Here is a 21,177-nt window from a genome sequence, read left to right as displayed (position 1 = left end):
TTTGTGATATTTTGCGAATTGTTGATAATTTATTTTTCTCTATTGTTTAGGTGAAGCGGTAGAACATTATGGCTATGGTAGATGTGTAATACTATAGAATACTGTAAATTTGAAAAAGGCAAATTTTATCAAACTGTGTCCTCCCTTATTGCAAACGCAAAGCTCGAGTATAACTGCAATAAGCATTTTATATATATATTCCAACCCCGTACGAAGGACGGGTACTCTGCTAGTTGATCATAAAAACTCAACTGTCTCACTCAGCTTAACAAAATTTTATTTCAAATAAGTCAGCGTTGTGGTAGACAACAATTGGGAGCTTCATCTAAAATTATAAGGAGCAAATGTAAACATAGTAAATTATATTTCCTTATGTATAACAGTCAATATTTACTCCTCAAATAGTATCAAAGTAATCCTGAGAAGCAGGTTATCGTAGTGCAGAATTTCAGCAAAATTGGTCTAATGGTTCCTAGTTGTGAGATAGGCTGATTGACAGACTTGTAATTTGTAAATAATATAAATATGTAGAACCCCAAAAAATACTTTTGCTTCCTGTAATAGCTAACTAGGGTAAACTGTGTTTCATTTTTTTAAGAAATTTTTATTATTCTTTTTCATACAAAATTCAAAAATACAAAATTTGTATTTTAAATGCAAAACTTTTTAATTTTAATGAAATATTAGGAATAATATTATTGGTTTCACCAAATTTCTTTCATGGCTAGAGTGTACCTGAAATGGTTTTCTTTCTACCTAATAGCTTAACATTAATAGCTACATTATTTAGTTGTTAAACGTATACTAGTAATTATAGATGTATACAATATGTCAACATAACACACTGTTATAGATGATTTATTGACAACATTGTCCATGTTACAGCGTCAGGCTCAGGATCAGTGATTGGAAGAGATCCGTTGCCCCCGCGACAAGTGGCCCCAGTGGTAGACAAGCCCCCGCCACCCTCCGCCATCAATCCTGACCTCATACACCAACACAGGGTGAGTACATCAGTGTTAGTTTAGTACTTAAGTTTAAAAAAAAAAAATTCTCAAGTAAATATTGCTGCACTAGTCATTGTACCATTTTGCCTGTAAATGCATGGTCTATAGAGTATTCACAACTTAGCCTTGGTGATTTTATACATTGTAATGTCAAATGACCATTCCTGAAGATTAATTCGGTATACATGATAAAAACTAGTTGAAGTACTGTTATTTCTTAATATGATCCTGGCTAAATCCTTTCTCTATTTCGTCTGACTGTACCATTATCAAATCAACATTTGTTTTGATATAGGCTACCCATTAAAAATAAAGAGGGTATTTTTATTTTATATATTTTTTTTTCAATGCATTTGAAGTTGTATAGCATGTAATAATAGGAATGAAAGCAGGAATTAAACCTTCCATTTCCATGTTAAAATTGTTATCAGTTAAAGGATAAAATTAAACATAGTTAATTTAAGCCACCTATACTGTTTTGAATTACTGATTTCTGTTGGATACGCCAACTTTTCAACTAAACCAAACTGAGAGCAGGTTGTTGTAAGCCTTAGCCATCTTTTATGTAATCGTCTATAATAAGAAAAACTAAGGCACAAAAAATATAGTTTTTTTTTTTTACTCTAACACCTCTGAGAGTGGAGCTCATTTTAAAAATAAAATATTGGCAACAGAATGGTCTGTATAGACTGAAGGTTTACTTCAAAAGTCAATGGAAGTGCTAAATGAGATTGGAAATTGAATTGCATATTGCAGAACTTTTTTTATCAAAAATGTGTTTGTTACAGTACCTACCTCTTTTATTTGAACCTTTTGTTTGGTTCTACCCTACATTTACAATGTTTAAATTTGAGTTTAACAACGCCCACACTATTTGAGGTCACATTCCTACTCCTACAGAGGAAGTACAGTATAGGACATGGCCGTAGCGTAGCCGGTAGTGTGGCTGTAGCGTGGCCGATGGCCACCATTGTCCTATGGTCCACTTTTCTGTAACGCCCCAGATTATGATTACATGCCGTGATTAGCCATTGATATCCATATAGTCTACTCACACTTTCATCTACGCTTCATTGTTTTTCTCAATACTTTCCATAACTTTTTAAAAACTTCTTGAGTTTTCTTTTTGTAGTGCCTTGAACTCAATAACAAGAGTATTAATAGTAAGATCGCTGTAGAAAATTCATTGAAATTATTATTAACAGAAAAAGGTATTTGCATTCAAAAAGTAATACTAAACCATGGACATGTTAGTACTGTAAAACAAGGTTAATCGACTGAAATGAATACAGTATTATTTGTTCCCAATTTCCGTGATAGTTTCATGTTTGGTTTTGTCATGTTGATGTTTTGTTACTCTAGCCTGAGAGAGAATGGAGTCTACAACTGAGTGCTGGGGAATTATTGGGCCGGACTCATGAGGAGTTGGTACTCCTGCTTATCCAACTGAGGAGGCAAAGTGCCGGCTTCTGCAAGGCTATGGAGGCTTGTCATATGGAGATTGAGGCCCAGGTATAGGACCCAGGGTGGTGGCAGAAGGCATGTCCGGGCTGCAGCATGCTCAACAATTCTAAACTCTGCTCTCTTCTCTGGTCTGTCTAGTGGTTTGGCTTACTAACTCTTTCCTACGTCTTATCTTTTGGCAGGACATCTTAGATGGAGAGGAATGAGGAGAAATTATAACCTCAGTAGAAATTGTTTCAGATAATTCTCTTCATGAGCTGTCATCTGCTTTCAACAATTCTGGGATTTAAAGGTTCTAAGAGATTGAAATAGACTTACTCTATGACGTTTTGTTTTACCAGTTAGAAGTCTGTGGCAGTTTTAGATCTTAAGGGCTTAATGCACTTTTTGGATAAAATTATTCTTTTATTTAAAATCGTTGGAGTAGAGTAATAAATTACAAGTTACTTAACATTTATTTTGGTTTGTATACATTTTGAAAACTGAATTGATATTTCTGAAGGTAAATTATTTTATAAATATCTATTGGAATACACAGCATATGGTAGGCTATAACATTAGTCTAATATTTTGATCAATTTAATACCACTTTCACTTACAAGACTTACAAATTCTCACACTTATAGAAATGACGTTTCAGTAACAAATAATAACAAAAAGAAAATTTTGAGAAAGCTGATTAATTGACTTTAACTTTGTTATCGAAGGTATACAAAAATATTCTTATGGTGGAAGTTATTTGATTTTGGATTAATATTTTATACATATTGGAATTTGATCACTCATCTTAAAAGTGTTTAATTACATCCGCTAAAAATCTGGAGAGCTGCCCACCCTGTCTCAGGCTTAATTCCCTGTCACTGGATCAATTATTATAGCTAAAATTTTTATGGCTTCTGTTTATCTACTTGTTCATAAACTAAACGTCTGTCATTAGCTCAGAAAAACTGTAATTTTTCATTATTAAACTAGAACTGTAGTCTATTTGCTTGGACAGAATGATTAAGCACTTCAATACTATCTAAGGTGCTAAGATCGGTGCACTGTACTAGCTTAACTACCTTTACATAGCCTCATTCTGGTGATTGTGACATAACAACCCTTGGAAACTTAAAAATGACTATGAAAAAATAAATTACACCATAAATGAAAGATGAATGTACAGATATAGTTAAAACTTTCCTAACAACAAAAATATTGCCTGAGTTTAGGCTTTTTCAGAATCTGTAGTTATGTTTGGAACCAATTCTAATCCCCTCTGTTGCAATGGTTTTTCCCTTCATCTTTCATAAGTTTTCATGTATATTTGCATGAATAAATTTTTCTTCCTGTGTTTGGTTCCAATCAATATTGTTTTATTGAATTACTCATTGAGGATAAACTAATTTAACTATTCCTTGCATACATTTTTACATAATCTTTTTTGTTTTATTACCAGTACCTTTACGTTGGGGTATAAATCGAGAAATAAGTTTTAAAGGCTACGTGTAAGATGTTACATTTTCAAATAATAAGTAAATTAGTTCAGTTGAATCAAACTCATACTTTTATGTAAACAGAAAAACTGATACAAACAAAACAAATGCAAAATAACAGGTGATCATTAATTCACATACACATATGGTCTAAAGTCAGTACATCAGTTAAACACATCAATTCTCCCCTCTGAAATGTTTTGGTAACGTTATTTCGCATTTGAGTAGTTGGTCAACATGACGCCGCCAGACAGTTCCATCGTCCATTTGTACTTTATACAGAAGGTTGCTTTCCCTTTGCAATATTCTTCCAAAACTCCACTTGTCTTTTGAGTTTGAATAATTTCTCGCTTGTACTCTGTCTCCCTCCTTAAAATATCGTGTTGCTTGCTTCACATGTTCATTTTCTTGTTTACGTGTAGGATGTAAAAGAGCTATGTGTGTTCGAATCTTCCTGCCAAACATCAAGGAGTATGCATCACAGCCAGATGAATTTGAGGTTTGACGTAACTGCATAAGCATTCTGAAGAGTTTGACATCTAGTCTCCCTCCCTCGTCTTCCATTGCTCTTAGGGACTTCTTCACAGTCTGAACATAACGCTCAGCCTGCCCGTTTGACGAAGGGTGGTAAGGAGCAGTTGTTTTGTGTACCACTCCGTTTTCTAATAGGAACTGTTCAAAGACGCTAGACGTAAATTGACTTCCATTGTCAGAAACCAAAATCATGGGAAGACCAAAGGTAGCAAATAATTTTCTAAGTTCTCTTGTGCAAAATTCTGTAGAAGTATTCTTAGTAGGTATAACTTCAATCCACTTAGTAAAGGCGTCCACAATAATAAAGTACCACTGTCCTTGCATTGGACCAGCAAAGTCTATATGCAACCTTTCCCATGGTCCCTGGGGAGCTAACCATGGATGATTTTGTTCCTTTCTTGGTTCATTTTGTTTCAAACGACATTGTTTGCACGATTTTGCCAATTGTTCTATATCTCGATCAATATTCTTCCATGCACAATAGCTTCTGGCTAGGGATTTCATTTTCTCCATGCCTAAATGTCCAATATGAAGTTCATCAAGAACCTTCCGACGAAGGGATTGTGGTATTAGAACTCGACATCCTTTGAATATACATCCGTCTTGAAGTGTTAATTCATTGTCATGGTACCCAAAAACTTCCACTGATTCACCTTGTTCAAGTGCATGTAGTATTGGTTGAAGGTCTTTGTCGTGGGCTGTTGACTTAGAAATTGTGGAACTACTAATTTGAAAAGAATCGAGTTGACTAAGTTGAAAAAGGTCACAGTTGTCCCTGCCTTTAGTTGAAGCATGCTCAGTTGGGAACCGAGATAAAAAATCTACGTTAGCATGATCCGATGTTCTTCTGTATTCAATTTTGTAGTCGAATCCAGATAAAAAGTGTGCATAGTTAAATAATCTAGTAGCAGATATTGATGGTGGTGTTTTTGTGGGGCTGAATATGGATACGAGTGGCTTGTGGTCAGTAATCAGAGTAAATTTTCGTCCATAACAGTACGGGAAAAACTTCTTAAGCCCCCAGTAGATGCCAGTGGCTTCCTTGTCAATTTGGCTGTAGTGCTGTTCACATTTTGTCAAACTGCGTGAGGCAAAACTTATCGGTCTCTCACTTCCATCACTGTAACGATGTGAAAGAATAGCACCAAGACCAACCGGAGAGGCATCCGTTGCTAGTACCAGAGGCAAATCAGGATTATAATGTACAAGGACGCGATCACTTGCTAGTTCTGATTTGACCCTTTGAAAACTATTCTCGCATTTTGAGGTCCAATTGTAGCGTGCGTCTTTCTTAAGTAGTTGGTTGAGTGGGTGTAGGATTGTTGCTAAATCTTTTATGAATTTGTTGTAGTAGTTTGTTAATCCAAGAAATTTGCGAAGTTCTGTTACGTTTTCTGGTCTTTTGCTGTTTAAGATGGAAGAGACCTTTTCCTTTGTTTTATGAATACCTTGAGCATCAATTATATGTCCCAGATATTGCAGACTAGTTTGAAAAAACTTACACTTTTCTCTGTTCAATTTTAAGTTTTTACTTTTTAATCTTTCTAGAACAACCTTTAATCTTTTCAAGAGTTCTTCAGATGTCTTACCTTGTATAATAATGTCATCAAAAAAGCATTGCACTCCGCAAATACCTTGTAAAGTTTTGTCCATGAACTGTTGCCAAAGTGAAGGAGCAACTTTGACACCAAACATTAAACGGTTAACTTTGTACAGACCTTTATGTGTACTCAATGTCTGCATGTGTGCGCTGTCCTCATCCATTTTCATGTGAAGATATGCGTTAGAAATATCTAGCGTGCAAAATACTTTTCCTCCGTTCATTTGAGAGTGGATTTCTTCAATTCTTGGAATAGGGTGGTTCTCATCTTTTATTACTCTGTTCAGCGTTACTTTATAATCGGCACAAATTCGTACTTGTCCGTTTGGCTTCACCACTGGTACAATGGGAGTTCCCCAGTCAGAATGGTCAACCTTTGTTATAATGTTACCGTCTTCAAGTCTTTTTAATTCATTTTCAACTTTACTTTTAAGGGAAAAGGGTATTTGTCTTGGTTTTACAAATATAGGTGTTGCATCGTCAATAAGTCTATAGTGTCCCAGATACTCAGGTATCTCTCCAATTTTACCATCAAAAACTTCCTCAAACTCGCTGAGGATGGTATCAAGACTTTCAGGTTGTATTGCGTTCACATTTTTTATTTCAGCCCAATCAATTGTCACTTCTCTGAGCCATTCTCTACCAAATATAGCATCTACATTTTGGTCAATAAGGTAGAGTTTTCCAACAAATTTTTGCATCTTGTATGAGCAATGTACAAATGCCATACCCTTGGGTTTGATAGGTTCACCTGTGTACGTTCTAAGTTCGATGTTGGTTTTAAATACTTTTGTACGTACATTCAGTTTTTTAAAATCATCATAGGACATTGTACTAAGGGCTGCACCTGTATCCAATTCCATTGGTACAGTTTTTCCTTCAATCGTTATGTCAAGAATGAATTTACCTTTTTGTCTGTCACTTAGTACATTAATTTCATGTTCATACTCACTGCCTTTCTCCGAGCCATCTTGAGTCTGGTATTGCTTCAAATTTCTGTTAGTCTGGTTCTTTTCCTGTAAGCATACACTTGCTATGTGTAATATTTTAGTACATTTTCTGCACTCAGCATCTATAAATTTACATTTGTTAGCTCGATGAGAAGGTGAACCGCATCTGTAACATTTCCCTTTTAGATTGTCAAATTTTGTGTTGGTGTCAAATTTTGTGTTGGGTCTCGTGCCGGTTTCTTGAAATGTTTGTCGATACAACATTTTCTTTGGCTTGTTCCTATCACTACTATTGGAATCCACCCTGTTCAAATCAAGGTGTTCCATTGTTTTGCGACATACAGTTTTGCTCTCAGATTTAGCTAGTTCCATTGCCGATGCTTCGTTAACAATGTCTTTGTACGTGCGTTTCTCTCGTCCTTGAAGAAGTTTGGCTCGAATATCTATGTCATTCAAACCACGAATAAACTGAAGTTTAAGAAACATCTCCGCAACCGACTTTCCACAATCACAATTAAAGTCACAGTTGCTAGTTAATTTCTTAAGTGCTATTGAGAATTCATTTATGGATTCATGTTCTTGTTGAGTACGTGAAATAAACTTGAGTTGTAAAGCCCATTGACTTGGCTGTGGTTCTACAAAATCCTTAAGTATCTGAACCAACTCACTGTAGTCTTTTGTAAGTGGGTTTTCAGGTGCACATAAATCATAAAGTTGTTGGTGTAACTGGGGTGTAAGAGCGTGTAGTAGCATGTAAACTTTAGCATTATCATCTGTACTTAGATTTTTAAGGTGTAGGAATATTTCAAGTCTCTTTATGAAATTTGTAACCGTTTCCTCTGGGTGAAAAGGTGTAAAATTTATACTACCCGACAATGAGGACCCGGAAATTGAACTATGTGTCGCCTCAGATGGATTACTGATTGGGTGAAGTGGTGTAGACCTAGTGTTGGAACATTCATTCTTAATCAACTCTTGAAGTTTTGTTGTAAGATTTAAATACTTATCCTCGACATTACATCTACATTCTATTTCATGGTGCAAGTTTTCTTCATCGGTTAATGTATCAATTTGGTCCTGAATACTTTTGTAACGTTCCCACTGGTCAGCAATTGCTTTGAGTTTAACACTCACCTCAGTCACTGTAAGACTACCTTGAGACTGGAATCTTTCTGCCTTCTTCAACTGTCCTTTTACTACTGCTCGTGCTTTCTTTAGATTATTTAACTCTTGTCCATCCATTCTTCGTTTTTCTCGTCGCCAATGTTACATTTTCAAATAATAAGTAAATTAGTTCAGTTGAATCAAACTCATACTTTTATGTAAACAGAAAAACTGATACAAACAAAACAAATGCAAAATAACAGGTGATCATTAATTCACATACACATATGGTCTAAAGTCAGTACATCAGTTAAACACATCATAAGACAACTACTATCATGGTTGGTTACCACCATCGAATTAAAAGCTAGGGTTCTGGACAGATAATAGTTTAAAAACAGTATGTATTTTTTAACCCTTTGAGTGCCAACGTCCGGGGAACCGGACGTTTTTAAAACGAGCCAAAAGTGCCGACGTCCGGCCGACCGGACGTTTTTAGAACGAGCCAAAAGTGCCAACGTCCGGCTGACCGGACGTTTCGTAATGATCGAACAGTTGTCATAACAACCGAATGGATACTCGGATTCTTTTAACCCATATATTAACATTGAGTCGAAAGTTACTAGATGCGATACATCGATTTTCGTTGGTCGAAATATCAAAAATTCGATTTTTACAAAATTTTAACCTAAAAATCGCCAGATCGCGCTCGGCATTTTTAGCGCGACCTTCGGGAAAAATCATCGGCATTTTTTGAGCGTTACTTTTATTTCTCGCCTGGCACTCTAAGGGTTAAATTACTCAATTTCAAATTCGAAAATTATTAGTTTAAGAAGAGGAAACAAGAATATAAATCTTCCTTAAGGGTGTAAAGAGAAAGTTACTTATGATAATAATTATCTTTTTACTTTAAAGATAAGTATTTTCTAATTATTCTTGTAATTTTGGAAGGAAATGTGATAACATTTATCACTTTTGCACTTAAAAGAAGTAAACAACTTTCTCCACTTTCATTTTAACCCAAGAACTACAAAAGGTTTGGTCTATCTCTCACATTTTGCTTGTTTTTATACCATTTTCAATGTATATAATACCTTTTGCGTTGTACGTTTTGTATTTGTTTTATTTATGATGGATTGTGGTTTTGATCTGTGCTTGTGTTGATGAACTGCTTGATTTGTTCTTAATTGATATTTTATTTATGTTTTGGTGGCTTACCAAATCGTAATAGTTAAGGTTTTTTAGGGTTTTGTAGCCTGGTCATCCTTCATATATTTTCATAAATAATGGTATACCTATAATATGACAAGTTGTGAATTTTCACTATAATTTGATGTCAATGGTTGTTTGTAGTGGTGATATACCGTTGATTCAAGATTCATATGATAAAATCTTAATTACCAACACTTTTCAACTTGTTTTAACATACATTTTTTTGTTTTGTCCAGGCAAGACTGGTTGAACTTGAGACACCTAAGAGGATGGAGCACCTTCAAAAACTAGAAGACCTCAAAAGGCATTTGCTTGAACTGGAAAAACAGGTAACAAATCTAAATTATTTTTTGTTTTGTTTCGCTCAGTGGCATGTATGCATTGACAATTTAGCCATAAGAAATGTTTGTATGATCTTTTGAAAATCTAAATAGCAGATTAAACTAAGTAAAGTACATACTGATCCCGTCACACACATAATGTAACTTTTGACAGCAAAACACGAAGAATTAACAGTAGTGATGTTGGCTTGAAATATGAGAACTAGTCCAGTTGTGGTCATATCACATCTAGTGTTACTACAAAAAGCTCAGAACTCGCATGTCTAAGTAATTTTACATATTGATATAGGTAGTTAAAGACTTGGGATACTGAAAAAGCGGCATTACAAACACTTTTTAAGAGGGAGCTTAATTATTTACATAAATCAAGATGGAAGCTCATACAAACATGTAAAAGTAATTTCAAGGTGATATCAAAAGGTTTTCTTTGGTGTCTAAATAATTTAGCGGTGCTTAGCAGGAACCTGAGTTGAGACTTTGAAGGAGAGTGAGGGAGAGAGAGAGAGAGATGTATAATGTAGTGATCTCTTTGTAAGCCTCTGTCGTCTCTTTCATTCTAAATTTAATTTCTCTTACAACCTTTTCTTCAAAGTGCAACCTTTGACTTTGAACTCTCCTGTTTCCTGTTGTTTTTGACAACTAATTTGTGTGAGTTTGTCCTGAATATTGATCTATCCTACAACTGATTCAATTACTTTTTAATGTTAAAACTAAATTTCCCCAAGCTACACTTTCAGTGTTGTACACTATGGATTAAATGTTTTCAACTTAAAATCAAATCAAATTTTATCTTCCCATAAAGATTATTGTAAAGTTTAATAGATGTAGAACCGGTGGCATTGTCAATTCAGTTACAATCATAAAACTTATGATGGTAGGCGTATAAGTTACATTCTAATGAGAGAGAGAGAAAAATTCTTTATTTACAACAAATTATTTTGCAGCATTAGTGATTAGTAGCATAGTGATTCTATTATTGAAGATTAGTTATGACCAGAATCCAAATAATTTCACGGATCACGATCCAATAAATTTAACCATGTCTTAAAAGCCATTTCAACCCAAGCCTGTTTTGTATGAAAAAAGCTGGTGTGGAAATTTGGTTTTTTTTTTCATTATAAAACTAAGCCATTTTGATTGTTTTTTGTTTTTTTTACGATTGTCATGAATTGTCGGTTAGTTTTTACAACAGTAAATCATTTAATTTATTTTCAATAAATACACAAAGACATTATAATCAGTTTTTTTAACAACAATTCTTAATCTTCATTTGAAACGTTTTTGTGTGGGGCCTACATAGAAATAGAAATGTGTGTACCGTACCCGCATATAAATATTTATTCAAATCATCAAAGAAGTCAGACTGTTTTTGTTAGGCAGTTGAACGCCAAAGGTAGGTTTGTTAACTGAAGTTAAGTACTATACTATGAATTTGGGTTCCAACTTAATATACAAATATAATGATGAAACCGAATATTAAGGCATAGTTGTCTTCTTTTGTAAATATGAAGCTAGATATTCATCTGCTTTTTTAGTATTAAAAGTAATTAAAATATACAGCACTTTTTACGACAATAACAGTGCGCTTAAAAATATTTCTAAACTCTAAAAAAAAACCTGTTTTCATATTATGTCTAACACATTATTTATAAATTTAAGTCTGGTCAGAACGGTGATTTTAATTTTTTTTTTTTTTTTATTTCAATAAATGGACAATCTGAAACAAACCAACCATTTTGTTTTGTAACCAACATTAAAACAAAGACAGACAGTTAAAAAACATATTGGCAATCTGTTGCAGTATGAAAAGGGTAAACCTCTGGTGAACCTGGTGGACAACATGGTAAAGCTGGGGTCTCTCTACCGTGCGGGGGCGCCACTGCCTGGCGGGGGGCCTCTCCTGAGGGATAGGCTGGAGTTCAACCATCAGGTCCAGGAGCGGAGACTGCTGGCGGAGGAGAGAAGGGACTGGGAGAGACTGAGTCCAGACCACAACAAACTACAGGTATATAGGGAACATGAAACTTAGCACGCATCGGGTAACCAATCAGAGGTAGCCTGTTCAATCCTGAGAAGTCTAAAGCTTTTTGATAGTTTGAAACCAGACCCAGCTGTCTTTGAATGTTAGGTTTTTATAAGTAGTCCTCTCTAAAGAACCAGCTGACCTCAGTCAGATGCAAAGATAACATATTTTCCATTTAACACTTGTCTTTTCCTTTAACTATGCACCCTGGTGAAATCTAATCTTATTGAACAAGTTTCACAAAAGAATTGGAAATCAATTTAATCATTTATGCCGTTCTCATGTAGTGCTCCCTCTACTAATGATAAGGTTGAATCTTTGGAACTGGACTGAGCTGACTGTGTATTTAAGATATTTACCTCTTTCCCATTCTCTGCGTACCAGTTCGGCAGTCATCATAGTGGTTACTTCAAACCAGTTTGGAATTGTTTTACTTTTATGATTAAATATCACTCAAAATTGCCTCTGGATACATCAAAATGAATAAATTATTCGTTTTGAAATAACTCCTGTAATACTTTGCAATTGCTCGAATTCGAGCAACATGTACACTAGTTATTATTATAACTTTGTATTGCTGTCCCAAGAATCGTATGGTAATCCTGCACTTGACTTTGTCTAGCCTATTTTCAGGACTAGCAACGTAATATACTATTATAAAAAACTTTGTTTATTACCTTCCCTTTTACAGCTAATCTAATATTCATAAAATTGAACAATTTTTAAATAGGGAATAAAGCTGGCACATGCTTTTTTCCATTAACTTCTGAACAACCTTTATCATGGGTAAGTGGTGGGAGTAACTATGATATTTTATAGGGGAAATATCAAAAGTAAAGTTGCAATAACTTTTGAACCGTAACTGTTTTAGCAATGGGGGATTGCACTATTTTTTAAAGAATTAATAGGATCATAGTACATTAATTTTAATCAAATCCAGCTTTTAAAAAATTCTGATTTTTTTACGGGAAAATTACATAAGTTACAATAACGTTTGAACCGTTATTGTCTTACTATGAGACGAAATGGTAATAGCTTATTCCCTATATGGGAAATTTGCTAAAAGAACATCAATAAAGACGTCCCACATCAAAGAGCTAAAAATAAAGTTGTTATTCTTCAGTGACTAAATTACACATGGCTTCACACCTGTCCTGTATAGACTACCTTCATTATTTTTATTTTGGCTTAAAATAAGTAATGCCAATTTGTATTGTTGTTTCAATACAGTATATGCCTAGTTACTGTATTAATATTCAAAACCTGTTTTGATTATATACAATATACAAAACTATAAATATAAATTATAAAATGTAAATATACTCATGAGAGCTTACAACTCATTCATTAGCTAATATTTTAGATGTCTAAAATTATGTAATTTAGCTAATTACTCCTCTTAAAAATTAATTACACCAGCTTTAAAACGCCTCTCTTAGGTAATAATTGAATATGCAAAATTATATTGTACTTTTTGTTTTCAGAAAAGTTTTAGAGTCGAATATTACTGGTTAAAAATAATAGTACCATACTGGCGTTTAAGACAAAATTGTTTGCAAATATTAAAGACTGCCATGATACTTTAAAACCATGATCAGAAAATCAAAAATCAGAAAGAAGAAATACAGAAATGTTTATTTTCATGTTTATTGTTTACTGATTGTTTCTTTTATTGTATATTGCAGGCCAAAGTTGAACAACTCTACAGATTGGACAGGTTACTGCAGGAAGAGTCTGGAACTCTGCAGAGTCTACAACAAGATAAGGTTTGATTGTTAAGTAAAAATAACATCAAAGCTAACTCAGTATTCATGTTTTTTGATTTAAAAGTTTAATATATTATTAGTTTTCCCCATAAAATCGGCATTTGTCCCGTCTGTATCGGAATTATTTGGGATTGTGTCAGATAAGATGGTAAATAAATAAACTCGTCTATGGTTCGCTGGGGGCTCCGTTTGAATTAATGAGATTAGAGCTTTGCTACAGAATAAGATCTGGTTCTTTAGTTAGGGCTACCGTATTTAATTTAGAGCCCAATGATCAACATAGTGCCAGAATCACCACTAGGCTGACTGCGGCTTAGGGAGGGGCACAGTATTTTGTACAAATACAATATATAGAATAAATTTAATATTTTAAAATAATTAATTTATTGCCAAGGTTGCCGGTGACAATGATGATGTCCAACCTAAGGGGGAGCGCCACACTCTAAGGGGCAGTAGCCGCTCGTGTTAATTTGGCCTATTGCCACAAATCCCCCAAATATGGCACTGTATCAATGCCAGCTAAGATTTAGAACTGCCGAAAAGCCACTAACTTTTCTTAGGATCAACCTTCTAATTTTGGGTGAGCACTATAACCGTTTAGCTACTCAGAACATCATGAACTTCCTGGATTATCAAGTGTATAATACTGTAACATTTTATTCATATGTAATAGCACATCTCTACAAATGTTTGTACAGGAGATGTTAGAGAGAGCCCTGGGAGGCTTAAGACACAAGCTGCAGGCGGCCAGCAGCAACCCAGTAGAGGCGGAGAAATACAGACGACAACAGAGACTCTTGGAGAGAGAACTGAGCCGTGTACGATCCATCCTGGCCCACAATTCCAAGGTAAAAGAATTAGTTTGCAAAACATCTGATTCCTCAATATTTTACTTTGCTCACTTTTCTGGCAATTTTGTTTTGTTCAGTTGTTAACTTATCCGGAGTGAGGAAAAGTAGTGGGAAAGATAAAATTTTACTTTGCTCACTACTTTTCTTCCCTGGTGGCAACTGAACAAAACAATTTTTATGTTTAGTTTTTTATTTATTTAATAAGAATAAACAGCGGAAATGAGCTGTATGTAACTTAAATAAATTCTTAGGTGTCAAATGTTATAAATAAACACGAAATACATTGTTTTTGTTTTAAAATGAAGATGATTATTTAGTATGTGAATTGTGAATGGAGAGTACTTATTTTTTGTTCATCCAGTCATCACAATAATACAGCCCAGCCACAGAAATTGTGACTTCAATGTTGTAAGTACATTTACTAAGTATATTTATTTTGTTGTTCTCACTCACCAAACACTGAAAATATTATTTTCAACTCATGTTCAAAGTATATTTTTTTATCTTGATAAAATTGACACACTCCTCAAGCCTTGTGTTTCAGCATTTCCTCTTGTTTAAAAAAGTGCCACTTCACCCACCAGTTCCTCAAATCTCTATTCCTCCTTGTTCATCTTGAATGCTACATTTACAATAGTGACTTTAATAAATCCTATGTCCATACAAGGGAGTGTCAGCCTGAAGTAAATATCATACTTACTGCTTTGTGTTAAACAAGCCACTACTTTTGTCCCATAGAAGCTAGAGGAGACAGTTGCAGAAAACGCCAGGCTAGAGCAGGAACTGGTGGTGTTGCGCCAGAAGCTGGTGTGGTCGCGCCGTGCGCCGGACCAGTCCGTCACATCCACGGCGCAGCTGGAGCAGGAGTTGGCACGAGTGCAGAGTCTCGTGGGTGATCTACAGCGACAACGGCTGGAACTGTCCTCTCAGGTATGACTGAAAAATAAAAAAATATTAATCTAAGTATTATAATCCTTTGTTATAGGCCCAGGATTGCTTGATAGGACAAGTTAAGGATAAAACAATAAAACATACATCATCAGATAATCTTTAATCTATAGTAAAGAAGTAATACTTTAGCTGAGGCATGTTTATCACATTTCAAGGATTGTCTGACTAGGTTTTAGCCATTATTTGTCATAATCTAATGATATTTTAAAGATATAACAATTGGACAAATGAGGAGTTTTTTGGCTGAAGGAATTGGATTCAGCTAGGGTGAAATTTGTTGACACTGAGCTAATCGATAAACAATAAAAATATCATAGAGTAGGTTGAAGAGAAATATCAATTTTTAAAGCTGGGACCCGTATTAAGCACCTTAAAAAACACAATTAAAATAACTTTTAGATAAGTGTTACTGCAGTTTCTATGATTGTGCCGCTGATGGGTATAATTAGTTTGTTCTTCTGAGTTTGCTAGTATTAGACATTTGGAGGGTTATAAATTATTTTATTCTCACAACAATGAGATAGTGACATGATCGATTCAAATTTGTACTTGTTGGCTAGGCCAAATTAATAAATAATTGTTAAACAATTATTAATTAAAACATCAATCCGTTTGCTACAAATCAATCATGACAAATTAATAAATAGTGAGTAGGGAATAGTGAAAAGTTCTGTGAGTTAAAATCACCCCTCTGTTGTTACAGGTTCGACAGCTGACAGAACGCAGCAACTCTCTCAGTCAACAGATTCGACCATCCCCCACAGGAGTGCAAGGTCAGCTACCCTTTAACCTTCAAAGGACAGTTGTAGAGTTCTAATTTTATTTTGACACATGTTTTTGTGATAGCCATGATTTTTCCATTGAAACAATATTATTGCATTTCACTATATTTTGTCAAGGTTTTTTTTTATTCATAATTTGGGATACCAGACCATTAAAAAAACAAAAAAAATCAAACAAGGACTTGAAAATTGGAACTTAAGGCAACCCTAGTCAGAAGAAGTCCAGCTGAGTATCCTACAATGAAGGGGCTAAAGAGTATAACACCTGTTTAAAAATTGTATTCAGTCACTCAAACAATAACTGATTTTACTGATAATATGTCAATGTAACATAAGGGGGAAGTATCTGCATGTATGAGTTGTAAATCATCAAAATGTGCATCAGTATCAGTATATACATTTCTGTTGTTTCTATCATTAATTATGTTTTCTTTGACCTAGCTTACCGTATGGGATATTACATGACATATCCAGGTACATAAAATACTATATATTTCTCTACTTGTTACTTAGTCAGGACATGTAATAAATATTTTCAATTGCAATGCACATTCTAGAAACTTATTCCACGTGAAATCTTAGGCCAGGCGCACACAGGCGAGTTTGAGTCTTAAGAATAATTCATTTTTACATGAGCTGATCAGAACAGTGACACTTTTCTAAGATGGTTGCAAAGTTAATATACACATTGCATGCAAGAATCTGGTTGGTTTGCAACAAAGGTGCTTGTAGAGGATGCTTATGACTAGTTGTTGGAAATATCAGCGTTCATAATGAATCTAAGGCCAGGCGCACACAGGCGATTTTGAGTCACGCAACAGTTGCCCGACTAAAATGTTCAACATTGTTTTAAATTGGAGTGCACACACCAAGGAAACAGTCTAGGGACAGTCGCGCAACTGTTGCAACCGATGTTCCCGGACCCAATTTGCCAGCGACCGTGATGAGGATGTCAAACAATTAATTGATTAAGTTGACAAGAGGCCGCCTTTATATTTAAAGTCATTGAAAGACTGTTCGGATATTAATTTGAAGAAGTTGTGGGATGAAGTGTCCTTGGCAGTTACTAAAGATTGGAACAACCTAACACAAGAGGATAAAATCAAAAATCACAACTTCAACAACAAAGCACATACTACGGCTGTATCATTGAAATCCATTCGGTACTGTTAACGAATGTAATGTCTAACTTACGTCTTAAAGGCTTTAGATTCACGACTAAATAGTTGCTTGTGTGCACACTCCAGCTCAACTGTTGCTAGACTTCAGAGTCTCCGAGTGGGTTGCGCAACAGTCCCCCGATTAGTCGGGCAACTGTTGCGCGACTCAAACTCGCCTGTGTGCGCCTGGCCTAAGATTTCACGTGGAATAAGTTTCTAGAATGTGCATTGCTATTCCATGGAAATAATTCATGGCCTGCAGTTACAAAATATTAGTTGGTGTTACTTATTTATCTATGGAATTTTTAAAAAAAAGGTCAACTACTTTTTCTTGGTAAGTTAGCTAAACTCTCTCTTTCTCCCTCTTTTCAAAATATTTTCATAGTCTGAAAATTTGCTTTCCTGTATTATCTTTGACATACATTGTGTGGCAGGCGTGGGCCCCGTTGGACACAAGAAGACCATTCACAGCAGCTGGCTGGAGACTGACTTGGACACGCAGGTTACCCGAGACGTTGGGAGAGACTCTCCATTGCGCTCTCCCGCTCCTCCCCCGCCACCTCCACCTGCGCAGCACTCACCCCTCTACGTCAACACGGACATCTCCAAGTCACTGGGTGAGTCAAACCATTACCTGGGTATTTGAGTGGACATTCCATTGAGCTATATACATTTAAGAAGAATAAAGAAAGTGATAATACAGTAGAGCCTCGATTATCTGACCTAAACCAGCCAAAGCAAGGTTAAAAACACAGGAAAGAAACATTATAAACATGATGTAAGCCCTTTTAAAACGAGCAGTTTGCCTTGAAACCACTTACTTTTTCCATTATGTTGCTATCATCACAAATAATATAAGTAAATATTATTTGTATTAATTTGCTAATAGATAAAGTGTTACCCTACTCAACGGAATGACTCTGTTTGCACCAAGATTAAGACATCAGAGGTAGCATAATTGATATGATGAGTTGACTAACTGTATGCTATGTAGGTGCAAAAGGTGTTGTCTCTACCCTCTTCTTTGAGGTGCCATCATACCACCTGTAAATAACACAGTTTTTTAATAGCTTAAAGGGATGGTCAGATGATATGGAACTATAGAAGGTTGGATAACTGAAGATCACATACGTTAATCGAAACCCTACTATATTTGAACAACTCTCTCAGAGTCCCAATGTTGACATTACAAGATTCCATTAATGTTTATAATATGGTAAGGTTCATAAAATATGCTATAACTTACAATATAGGTTGCCCTGTTGGTTTGGAATAGTTAAACATGTGGTATACGGAAGACATCTGGCTGTTCGTGGCTAAATTGAATTAGATTATTCTTAACTATAAAACTAGCAACAACTATTTTCATGGGATTGAAATGTCTATTTCACCAATGAGTTTCACTATGATCAAATGAAAATTTCAATGTTTATTTTTTTATTGTATTTACTTAGTAATAACATGTAATAGACAGCAATGTTATGCCAATGTTATCTTGATTTTGAGCTTCAACATCTACTACTACACTTCCTAATTAACTTGATCTGCAGACACATGTTCCACTTACGAGGGCAATGTCTCCCAAGATGAACAGCAGGAGTTGACCAGTGCTCCGCCTCCCGCTCCAGCTCCGTCTGTCCCCGCCCAGTATACCCGCCCCATGGACATCAGTGAGGCCGATGACAGAATAAAGAGGTTCTACGGTGAGAAGTTTCCCTTACTCCTAAAGCCTTTATACACAACAAGGATTTTAGCCTTAATATTGGTCTTCTTTAGGAGCTTTCAGCATGCCTATGTTTTGGCTACTTAATATTTCCACCTCTTCTTTGAGCGTTCAAGGGGTCTAATACACCTGGACTATTTTTCATGTCAAAGATTTGTCTTACCTCCATAGTCCTTATTACTCGCACAGTCCATCTCAAGTATAGACTAACTGCTTCAGCAACTACCACTTTTTTCAAACTAATTTACTCAAACTTTTATTCAATAAAATTTACAGCAATCCAATAAATCACAATAATACTTTTATCGTTTGAATAAAAATAGTAAAATTATTTACATTCTTCCTTCTATTTTTGTCAGCATTGATTATTGTTGATACCTCCTAGTGTTATGTCAACTTAAAAGTAACTAATTCAGGGGTTTAATATATTCAATAAATATGTAAATATCATGAGTTACTGCAAAATTTTGTATACAAAATTATTAGATTAAAGTTTTAAAGTATTTTGCCTAGAATTTCATGTTTGCTGTGAAGTTTTTAATTGACAGGAAGAATTAATTAGGCTTATTGTGTGATGAATTTATGCCTCCTGGCAGTCAGTAAGATACATTTGTTTGGTATGAACACAGAACAGTTTCATTGTTTGCCTATTTTGGTTCAGAAATTATTATTGTCTTTGTGTTATATTGCCATTTAGACAGTAAATTTAATAGTTGTGTAATGGAAGGGGTCAACCGTTACGGTTGTTAAATGAAAGTCAAAATGTTTAGTAGTTAACGCTTTTGTAAGGTTACAAGCTTAAGACATTTTTAATTATTGTGTTTTAGAATTTTGTGATGAGTCATTTTAACTTCTTCTCTTGTCTTGGTATGTCCGATAAAAACGTTATTAAAAAATATAGTGTGTAAGTAAATTATCTGTTTACAATAAATGAAAGTTGATAGGTTTTTTGCTTTTTGTGGTATTTAATTTTTATACAGGGTCTTGAAAATGTCTGGAACCAACATTATATCTGGTGAGTGGTTAAAGAAAAACAAATGATATTTTGTGTACGGATATACTATGGTTTTACCTATCTTTTGGTGCCTTATGAAATGTTTTACCACTTATAGGGAACGTCCTGTGGAGGATGCAGTAAAAAGTTTTAATGGAAGCCTATGGTAAATGATACATCATTTTAAAGGCCATTTATTTCTGAGTAAGGAGCCACAAGTTTCATCTCAAAAGGACCACCCTAGCAAAAATGGCGACTGTTTGAAATTTAAAAACCCACTCATATGGAACGTCCTGTGGAGGATGCAGTAAAAAGTGTTAATGTAAAAAGTATTTTAAAACAAATAATACAGTTATAAAACATAATTGTCTTGCTGTACATTTAATAAACACTTACTGAAAAAAAAACATTTAACTAAATTGTTTGTGTTGTTTTACTAAACTTATTTTTAACAGAAATACCAATTAAGCTTTCTATTTTCAAAAACTTCAAACAGTCGCCATTTTTGCTAGGGTGGTCCTTTTGAGATGAAACTTGTGGCTCCTTACTCAGAAAAAAATGGCCTTTAAAATGATGTATCATTTACCATAGGCTTCCATTAAAACTTTTTACTGCATCCTCCATAGGACGTTCCCTATAAGTGGGTTTTTAAATTTCAAACAGTCGCCATTTTTGCTAGGGTGGTCCTTTTGAAATGAAACTTGTGGCTCCTTACTCAGAAAAAAATGGCCTTTAAAATGATGTATCATTTACCATAGGCTTCCATTAAAACTTTTTACTGCATCCTCCATAGGACGTTCCCTATAAGTGGGTTTTTAAATTTCAAACAGTCGCCATTTTTGCTAGGGTGGTCCTTTTAAAATGAAACTTGTGGCTCCTTACTCAGAAAAAAATGGCCTTTAAAATGATGTATCATTTACCATAGGCTTCCATTAAAACTTTTTACTGCATCCTCCATAGGACGTTCCCTATAAGTGGGTTTTTAAATTTCAAACAGTCGCCATTTTTGCTAGGGTGGTCCTTTTGAGATGAAACTTGTGGCTCCTTACTCAGAAAAAATGGCCTTTAAAATGATGTATCATTTACCATAGGCTTCCATTAAAACTTTTTACTGCATCCTCCACAGGACGTTCCCTATAAGTGGTAAAAAATTTCATAAGGCACCAAAAGATAGGTATAACCATAGTATATCCGTACTCAAAATATCAGTTGTTTTTTTTTTACCACTCACCAGATATAA

General features: G+C 34.8%; 1 protein-coding gene across 9 annotated transcripts in view; it reads left to right on the top strand.

The window, feature by feature from the left end:
- LOC128987765 (uncharacterized) overlaps positions 1–21,177 on the top strand; it is a 178,766-nt gene that overhangs the window by 147,622 nt on the left and 9,967 nt on the right. For 7 of the 9 annotated variants that reach the window (XR_008490279.1, XM_054408782.1, XM_054408781.1 and 4 more), the window contains 11 exons: positions 886–1,004; positions 2,370–2,519; positions 9,583–9,675; positions 11,489–11,692; positions 13,396–13,476; positions 14,175–14,324; positions 15,066–15,257; positions 15,982–16,051; positions 16,502–16,534; positions 17,655–17,837; positions 18,771–18,923. Coding sequence is in view for 8 of the 9 variants with exons in the window: in XM_054408782.1 (XP_054264757.1) it covers positions 886–1,004; positions 2,370–2,519; positions 9,583–9,675; positions 11,489–11,692; positions 13,396–13,476; positions 14,175–14,324; positions 15,066–15,257; positions 15,982–16,051; positions 16,502–16,534; positions 17,655–17,837; positions 18,771–18,923 (1,428 nt within the window). In the remaining variant the exon portion in view is untranslated. The remainder of the gene's footprint in view (positions 1–885; positions 1,005–2,369; positions 2,520–9,582; positions 9,676–11,488; positions 11,693–13,395; positions 13,477–14,174; positions 14,325–15,065; positions 15,258–15,981; positions 16,052–16,501; positions 16,535–17,654; positions 17,838–18,770; positions 18,924–21,177) is intronic. The other 2 variants (XM_054408779.1, XM_054408778.1) reach the window with 2 other exon arrangements.

The sequence above is a fragment of the Macrosteles quadrilineatus genome, unplaced genomic scaffold (genome assembly GCF_028750875.1).
Source record: "Macrosteles quadrilineatus isolate MER2022 unplaced genomic scaffold, UCM_ALF_1.0 Scaffold_2__2_contigs__length_208266976, whole genome shotgun sequence".
Taxonomy (NCBI): domain Eukaryota; kingdom Metazoa; phylum Arthropoda; class Insecta; order Hemiptera; family Cicadellidae; genus Macrosteles; species Macrosteles quadrilineatus.
Note: the sequence above shows the minus strand (reverse complement) of the source record. Positions and strands in the feature narration are given on the sequence as shown.